The following is a 9,728-nucleotide window of genomic DNA, read 5'->3' as shown; positions in this document are numbered from 1 at the left end:
CAGAACATCATAGGATTCTTTGAAAAACACATTTAAATGTGTTTTATGTACTTATTTAAAACAAGCACTTTCCAGAGAATTGTTTATCCCGTAGGTTATTATAAGTATGATTTATGTACAGATTCTCTATCATTATTATTTAAAAATTATTTAGCCCATTTATGCTGAATTTTTGCATGTTCTTAAAACTTAAGACAACTTTCTAGTGCTACCTTATCTTTGAGAATGGAAAGCTATTACAGTAGAATTGTATATATTTATAACATTTCTGTATATTATTTACAGGAAGACCATGTACTCAGCTGCAGCTTCTAAATCCGGAACGATTTGCACGTCTTATCAAAGAAGTAGTGAACACATTCTGGCCTGGCAGAGAGTTGATCGTTCAGTGGTATCCATTTGATGAAGACAGAAATCACCCATCTGTTTCATGGCTTAAGATGGTTTGGAAGAATCTCTATATACATTTTTCAGAGGATTTGACTTTATTTGATGAGATGCCACTTATCCCCAGAACTACATTAGAGGAAGGTCAGACATGTGTGGAACTCATTAGACTCAGGATTCCATCATTAGTCATTTTAGATGATGAATCTGAAGTACAGCTTCCAGAATTTTTAGGAGACATTGTACAAAAACTTGGTGGGATTGTCCTTAAAAAATTGGATGCCTCTATACAACATCCCGTTATTAAAAAATACATTCATTCGCCATTACCAAGTGCTGTTTTGCAGATAATGGAGAAGATGCCATTGCAAAAATTGTGTAATCAAATAGCTTCGCTACTTCCAACACACAGAGATGCTTTGAGGAAGTTCTTGGCTAGTTTAACTGATACTAGTGAAAGAGAGAAAAGAATAATTCAAGAACTGATGATATTCAAACGAATTAATCATTCATCTGGCCAGGGAATTTCCTCTTATACAAAACTGAAAGGTTGTAAAGTCTTGCACCATACCGCCAAACTTCCACCAGATCTGCGACTTTCTATTTCAATAATAGACAGTAGTGATGAAGCTACTATTCGCTTGGCAAATATGTTGAAAATAGAGACGTTAAAGACTACTAGCTGCTTAAAGCTTGTTTTAAAAGATATTGAAAATGCCTTTTATTCACCTGAAGAGGTAACACACCTTATGTTATGGATTCTTCAGAATCTTTCCTCTCTTAAAAATGAGAATCCGAATATGCTTGATTGGTTAATGCCATTAAAATTTATTCAGATTTCACAGGAACAGATGGTATCAGCTAGCGAACTCTTTGATCCTGATATAGAAGTACTAAAGGATCTCTTTTATAATGAAGAAGAAACCTGTTTTCCACCCCCAGTTTTTACCTCACCAGATATTCTTCACTCTTTAAGACAGATTGGTTTAAAAAACGAAGCCAGTCTCAAAGAGAAAGATGTTGTGCAAGTGACAAAAAAAATTGAAGCCTTACAGGTCAGTTCTTGTCCGAATCGGGATGTTCTGAAGAAAGCAAAAACACTCTTACTGGTTTTAAATAAGAATCACACGCTGTTGCAGTCATCTGAAGGAAAGATGACGTTGAAGAAAATAAAATGGGTTCCAGCTTGCAAGGAGAGGCCTCCAAATTATCCAGGGTCTTTAGTCTGGAAAGGAGATCTCTGTGATCTTTGTGCACCACCAGACATGTGTGATGTAGCCCATGCAATTCTAGTTGGCTCTGCACTTCCTCTTGTTGAAAGTATCCACGTAAACTTGGAAAAAGCATTAGGTATCTTTACAAAACCTAGCATCAGTGCAGTCTTAAAACACTTTAAAATTGTTGTTGATTGGTATACTTCAAAAACCTTTAGTGATGAAGACTACTATCAGTTCCAACATATTTTGCTTGAAATTTATGGATTCATGCATGATCATTTAAATGAAGGGAAGGATTCCTTTAGAAGCTTAAAATTTCCATGGGTGTGGACTGGCAAAAAATTTTGTTCCCTTGCCCAAGCTGTGATTAAACCAATCCATGATCTTGACCTTCAGCCTTATTTGCATAATGTGCCTAAAACCATGGCAAAATTCCACCAACTGTTTAAAGTCTGTGGTTCAATTGAGGAGCTGACATCAGATCATATTTCCATGGTCATTCAGAAGATATATCTCAAAAGTGACCAAGATCTCAGTGAACAAGACAGCAAACAAAATCTTCATCTTATGTTGAATATTATCAGATGGCTGTATAGCAATCAGATTCCAGCAAGTCCTAATACACCAGTTCCTATACATCATAGCAAATATCCTTCTAAACTTATCATGAAGCCAATTCATGAATGCTGTTATTGTGACATCAAAGTTGATATATAGCAATCAGATTCCAGCAAGTCCTAATACACCAGTTCCTATACATCATAGCAAACATCCTTCTAAACTTATCATGAAGCCAATTCATGAATGCTGTTATTGTGACATCAAAGTTGATGACCTTAATGACTTACTTGAAGATTCAGTGGAACCAATCATTTTGGTGCATGAGGACATACCCATGAAAACTGCAGAATGGCTAAAAGTTCCATGTCTTAGTACAAGATTGATCAATCCTGAAAACATGGGATTTGAGCAGTCAGGACAAAGAGAACCACTTACTGTAAGAATTAAAAACATTCTGGAAGAATACCCTTCAGTGTCCGATATTTTTAAAGAACTACTTCAAAATGCTGATGATGCAAATGCAACAGAGTGCAGTTTCATGATTGATATGAGAAGAAACATGGACATAAGAGAGAATCTCCTAGACCCAGGGATGGCGGCTTGCCATGGACCTGCTTTGTGGTCATTCAACAATTCTGAATTCTCAGATTCCGATTTTGTGAACATAACTAGGTTAGGAGAGTCTTTAAAAAGGGGAGAAGTTGACAAAGTTGGAAAATTTGGTCTGGGATTTAATTCTGTGTACCATATCACTGACATTCCCATCATTATGAGTCGAGAATTCATGATAATGTTTGATCCAAACATAAACCATATCAGTAAACACATTAAAGACAAATCTAATCCTGGGATCAAAATTAATTGGAGTAAACAACAGAAAAGACTTAGGAAATTTCCTAATCAGTTCAAACCATTTATAGACATATTTGGCTGTCAGTTACCTTTGACTGTAGAAGCACCTTACAGCTACAATGGAACTCTATTCCGACTGTCCTTTAGAACTCAACAGGAAGCAAAAGTGAGTGAAGTCAGTAGTACCTGCTATAATACAGCAGATATTTACTCTCTTGTGGATGAATTTAGTCTCTGTGGGCACAGGCTAGTCATTTTCACCCAGAGTGTAAACTCAATGTATTTGAAGTACTTAAAAATTGAGGAGACCAATCCCAGCTTAGCACAAGATACAATAATAATTAAAAAAAAATCCTGCTCTTCCAAAGCATTGAATGCATCTCTCTTAAGTGTTTTAAAAGAAGCTGCTAAGCTTATGAAGACTTGCAGTGGCAGTAATAAAAAGCTTCCTAGTGATGCACCAAAGTCATCATGCATTCTTCAGATCACAGTTGAAGAATTTCACCATGTGTTCAGAAGGATTGCTGATTTACAGTCTCCACTTTTTAGAGGTCCAGATGATGACCCAGCTGCTCTCTTTGAAATGGCTAAGTCTGGCCAATCAAAAAAGCCATCAGATGAATTGTCACAAAAAACAGTAGAGTGTACCACGTGGCTTATATGTACGTGCATGGATACAGGAGAGGCTCTAAAGTTTTCCCTGAGTGAAAGTGGAAGAAGACTAGGACTGGTTCCTTGTGGGGCAGTAGGAGTTCTACTCTCTGAAACCCAGGACCAGAAGTGGACTGTGAAACCACACATGGGAGAGGTGTTTTGCTATTTACCTTTACGAATAAAAACAGGCTTGCCCGTTCACATCAATGGGTGCTTTGCTGTTACCTCAAATAGAAAAGAAGTCTGGAAGACAGATACAAAAGGACGATGGAATACCATATTCATGAGACATGTTATTGTGAAAGCTTATTTACAGGCACTCAGTGTCTTACGGGACCTGGCCACTGGTGGGGAGCTAACTGATTATACTTACTATGCAGTGTGGCCTGATCCTGATTTAGTTCATGATGATTTTTCTGTAATTTGTCAAGGATTTTATGAAGATATAGCTCACGGAAAAGGGAAAGAATTTACCAGAGTCTTCTCTGATGGATCTACTTGGGTTTCCATGAAGAATGTGAGATTTCTAGATGACTCTATACTTAAAAGGAAAGATGTTGGTCCAGCAGCCTTCAAGATATTTTTGAAATACCTCAAGAAGACTGGGTCCAAAAACCTTTGTGCCGTTGAACTTCCTTCTTCAGTAAAATTAGGATTTGAAGAAGCTGGCTGCAAAGAGATACTGCTTGAAAATACATTTTCAGAGCATCAGTTTTTTTCGGAAGTGTTTTTTCCAAATATTCAAGAAATTGAAGCAGAACTTAGAGATCCTTTAATGAATTTTGTTCTAAATGAAAAAGTTGATGAGTTCTCAGGAATTCTTCGTGTTACTCCATGTATTCCTTGCTCTTTGGAGGGGCATCCTTTGGTTTTACCATCAAGATTAATCCACCCTGAAGGACGAGTGGCAAAGTTATTTGATACTAAAGATGGGCGATTCCCTTATGGTTCTGCTCAGGATTATCTCAATCCTATTATTTTGATTAAACTAGTTCAGTTAGGTATGGCAAAAGATGATATTTTATGGGATGACATGCTAGAACGTGCAGAGTCAGTAGCTGAAATTAATAAAAGTGACCATGTTGCTGCATGTCTAAGAAGTAGTATCCTATTAAGTCTTATTGATGAGAAACTGAAAATAAGAGATCCTAGAGCAAAGGATTTTGCTGCAAAATATCAAACAATCCCCTTCCTTCCATTTCTAACAAAACCAGCAGGTTTTTCTTTGGACTGGAAAGGTAACAGTTTTAAGCCTGAAACTATGTTTGCAGCAACTGACCTTTATACAGCTGAGCATCAAGATATAGTTTGTCTTTTGCAACCACTTCTAAATGAAAATTCCCATTCCTTTAGAGGCTGTGGTTCAGTGTCATTGGCTGTTAAAGAGTTTTTGGGATTACTTAAGAAGCCAACAGTGGATCTGGTTATAAACCAATTGAAAGAAGTTGCAAAATCAGTTGATGATGGAATTACATTGTACCAGGAGAATATCACCAATGCTTGCTACAAATACCTTCATGAAGCAATGATACAAAATGAAATTGTTAAGATATCAATTATTGAAAAGTTAAAACTTTTTAGCTTCATTCTGGTTGAGAATGCATATGTTGACTCAGAAAAAGTTGCTTTTCATTTGAATTTTGAAGCAGCACCATACCTTTATCAGTTGCCTAATAAATACAAAAATAATTTCCGTGAACTTTTTGAAAGCGTGGGTGTGAGACAGTCATTTACTGTTGAAGACTTCGCTCTTGTTTTGGAATCTGTTGATCAAGAAAGAGGAGCAAAACAAATAACAGAAGAGAAATTTCAGCTTTGCCGACGAATAATCAGTGAAGGAATATGGAGTCTCATTAGAGAAAAGAAACAAGAATTTTGTGAGAAAAATTATGGCAAAATATTATTGCCAGATACTAATCTTATGCTCCTCCCTGCTAAATCATTATGCTACAATGATTGTCCCTGGATAAAAGTAAAAGATACCACTGTAAAATATTGTCATGCTGATATACCCAGAGAAGTAGCTGTAAAACTAGGAGCAGTACCAAAGCGACACAAGGCCTTAGAAAGGTATGCATCCAACATCTGTTTTACAACACTTGGCACAGAATTTGGACAGAAAGAAAAATTGACGAGCAGAATTAAGAGCATCCTTAATGCCTATCCTTCAGAAAAGGAAATGCTGAAAGAGCTTCTTCAAAATGCTGATGATGCAAAGGCCACAGAAATCTGTTTTGTGTTTGACCCTAGACAGCATCCAGTTGATAGAATATTTGATGATAAGTGGGCCCCTTTGCAAGGGCCAGCACTCTGTGTGTACAACAACCAACCTTTTACAGAAGACGATGTTAGAGGAATTCAGAATCTTGGAAAAGGCACCAAAGAAGGAAATCCTTATAAAACTGGGCAGTATGGAATAGGATTCAATTCTGTGTATCATATTACAGACTGCCCTTCTTTTATTTCTGGCAATGACATCCTGTGCATTTTTGACCCTCATGCCAGATACGCACCAGGAGCCACATCCATTAGTCCTGGACGCATGTTTAGGGATTTGGATGCAGATTTTAGGACACAGTTTTCAGATGTTTTGGATCTTTATTTGGGAACACACTTTAAACTGGATAATTGTACAATGTTTAGATTTCCTCTTCGTAATGCAGAAATGGCAAAAGTTTCAGAAATTTCCTCAGTTCCATCATCAGACAGAATGGTGCAGAATCTTTTGGACAAGTTGCACTCAGATGGGGCAGAACTTCTAATGTTTCTTAACCACATGGAAAAAATTTCTATTTGTGAAATAGATAAAGCTACTGGAGCTCTAAATGTGCTGTATTCAGTAAAGGGCAAAATCACTGATGGAGACAGATTGAAAAGGAAACAGTTTCATGCATCTGTAATTGATAGTGTTACTAAAAAGAGGCAGCTCAAAGACATTCCAGTTCAGCAGATAACCTATACTGTGGATACAGAGGACTCCGAAGGAAATCTTACTACATGGCTAATTTGTAATAGATCGGGTTTTTCAAGTATGGACAAAGTATCTAAGAGTGTTATATCAGCTCACAAGAACCAGGATATTACACTTTTTCCACGTGGTGGTGTGGCCGCCTGCATTACTCACAACTATAAAAAACCCCATAGAGCCTTCTGTTTTTTGCCTCTTTCTTTGGAGACGGGGTTGCCATTTCATGTGAATGGCCACTTTGCACTGGATTCAGCCAGAAGAAACCTGTGGCGTGATGATAATGGAGTTGGTGTTCGAAGTGATTGGAATAACAGTTTAATGACAGCATTAATAGCTCCTGCATATGTCGAATTACTAATCCAATTAAAAAAACGATATTTCCCTGGTTCTGACCCAACATTATCAGTTTTACAGAACACGCCAATCCATGTTGTAAAGGATACTTTAAAGAAGTTTTTGTCCTTTTTCCCAGTTAACAGGCTTGATCTCGAATTACTAATCCAATTAAAAAAACGATATTTCCCTGGTTCTGACCCAACATTATCAGTTTTACAGAACACACCTATTCATGTTGTAAAGGATACTTTAAAGAAGTTTTTGTCCTTTTTCCCAGTTAACAGGCTTGATCTACAGCCAGATTTATATTGTCTAGTGAAAGCACTTTATAGTTGTATTCATGAAGACATGAAACGTCTTTTACCAGTTGTTCGGGCTCCAAATATTGATGGCTCTGATTTGCACTCTGCAGTGATAATTACTTGGATTAATATGTCTACTTCAAGTAAAACTAGACCATTTTTTGACAATTTACTACAGGATGAATTACAGCACCTTAAAAATACAGATTATAATATCACAACACGCAAAACAGTAGCAGAGAATGTCTACAGACTGAAACACCTACTTTTAGAAATTGGCTTCAACTTGGTTTATAACTGCGATGAAACTGCTAATCTTTACCACTGCCTTGTCGATGCAGATATTCCTGTTAGTTATGTGACTCCTGCTGATGTTAGATCTTTTTTGATGACATTTTCCTCTCCTGACACTAATTGCCATATTGGGAAGCTGCCTTGTCGTCTTCAGCAGACTAACCTAAAACTTTTTCATAGTTTAAAACTTTTAGTTGATTATTGTTTTAAGGATACAGAAGAAAATGAGATTGAAATTGAGGGTCTGCCCCTTCTCATTACACTGGACAGTGTTTTGCAAACTTTTGATGCAAAACGACCCAAGTTTTTAACAACATACCATGAATTGATTCCATCCCGCAAAGACTTGTTTATGAATACATTATATTTGAAGTACAGTAACATTTTATTGAACTGTAAAGTTGCAAAAGTGTTTGACATTTCCAGCTTTGCTGACTTGTTACCCTCTGTGTTGCCTCGTGAATATAAGACCAAAAATTGTACAAAATGGAAAGACAATTTTGCAAGTGAGTCTTGGCTTAAGAATACATGGCATTTTATCAGTGAATCTGTGAGTATGAAAGAAGATCAGGAAGAAATAAAACCAACATTTGATATTGTTGTTGATATCCTAAAAGACTGGGCATTGCTTCCAGGAATAAAGTTTACTGTTTCAGCCAATCAGCTTGTGGTTCCTGAAGGTGATGTTCTGCTTCCTCTAAGCCTTATGCACATTGCAGTTTTTCCAAATGCCCAGAGTGATAAAGCTTTTCATGCTCTGATGAAAGCTGGCTGTATTCAGCTTGCCTTGAACAAAATCTGCTCCAAAGACAGTACATTTGTTCCTTTGTTGTCACGTCACACAGCAAACATAGAAAGCCCTACAAGCATCTTAAAGGCTGTACATTATATGGTCCAAACTTCAACATTTAGAACCGAAAAATTAGTAGAAAATGACTTTGAAGCACTTTTGATGTATTTCAACTGCAATTTGAGTCACTTGATGTCCCAAGATGATGTAAAAATTTTAAAGTCACTTCCATGCTACAAATCCATCAGTGGCCGCTATATGAGCATTGCAAAATTTGGAACATGCTATGTACTTACAAAAAATATCCCTTCAGCTGAAGTGGAAAAATGGACACAGTCATCATCATCTGCATTTCTTGAAGAAAAAGTACACTTAAAGGATCTGTATGAAGTGCTTGGTTGTGTACCTGTAGATGATCTTGAGGTATATTTGAAACACCTCTTACCAAAAATTGAAAATCTCTCTTTTGATGCAAAATTAGAGCACTTGATTTATCTTAAGAATAGATTATCAAGTATTGAGGAATTGTCAGAGATTAAGGAACAACTTTTTGAAAAACTGGAAAGTTTGTTGATAATCCATGATGCTAACAGTCGACTAAAGCAAGCAAAACATTTTTATGATAGAACTGTGAGAGTTTTTGAAGTTATGCTTCCTGAAAAGTTGTTTATTCCTAAGGATTTTTTTAAAAAATTGGAACAACTTATAAAACCAAAAAATCACATTTATGATAGAACTGTGAGAGTTTTTGAAGTTATGCTTCCTGAAAAATTGTTTATTCCTAAGGATTTTTTTAAAAAATTGGAACAACTTATAAAACCAAAAAATCACATTGCATTTATGACATCCTGGGTGGAATTCTTAAGAAATATTGGACTAAAATACATACTTTCTCAGCAGCAGTTGTTACAATTTGCTAAGGAAATCAGTGTGAGAGCTAATACAGAAAACTGGTCTAAAGAAACATTGCAAAATACAGTTGATATCCTTCTTCATCATATATTCCAAGAACGAATGGATTTGTTATCTGGAAATTTTCTGAAAGAACTGTCTTTAGTACCATTCTTATGTCCTGAGCGAGCCCCTGCTGAATTCATTAGATTCCACCCTCAATATCAAGAAGTAAACGGAACACTTCCTCTTATAAAGTTCAATGGAGCACAGGTAAATCCGAAATTCAAGCAGTGTGATGTGCTCCAGCTATTATGGACATCCTGCCCTATTCTTCCAGAGAAAGCCACACCCTTGAGTATCAAAGAACAAGAAGGTAGTGACCTTGGTCCTCAGGAACAGCTTGAACAAGTTTTAAATATGCTTAATGTTAACCTGGATCCCCCTCTTGATAAGGTCATTAATAACTGCAGAAA

At 36.6% G+C, this 9,728-nt stretch overlaps 1 protein-coding gene across 1 annotated transcript in view; it reads left to right on the top strand.

The window, feature by feature from the left end:
- The window catches only part of SACS (sacsin molecular chaperone), a 30,469-nt gene that overhangs the window by 18,571 nt on the left and 2,170 nt on the right, over window positions 1-9,728 (top strand). Inside the window, exons 3-6 of the mRNA XM_008584159.1 lie at window positions 286-2,241; window positions 2,363-7,118; window positions 7,260-9,084; window positions 9,193-9,721. Of these exons, the coding sequence (XP_008582381.1) occupies window positions 286-2,241; window positions 2,363-7,118; window positions 7,260-9,084; window positions 9,193-9,721 (9,066 nt within the window). The remainder of the gene's footprint in view (window positions 1-285; window positions 2,242-2,362; window positions 7,119-7,259; window positions 9,085-9,192; window positions 9,722-9,728) is intronic.

Source organism: Galeopterus variegatus, unplaced genomic scaffold (assembly GCF_000696425.1).
Source record: "Galeopterus variegatus unplaced genomic scaffold, G_variegatus-3.0.2 Scaffold3160, whole genome shotgun sequence".
Taxonomy (NCBI): domain Eukaryota; kingdom Metazoa; phylum Chordata; class Mammalia; order Dermoptera; family Cynocephalidae; genus Galeopterus; species Galeopterus variegatus.
Note: the sequence above shows the minus strand (reverse complement) of the source record. Positions and strands in the feature narration are given on the sequence as shown.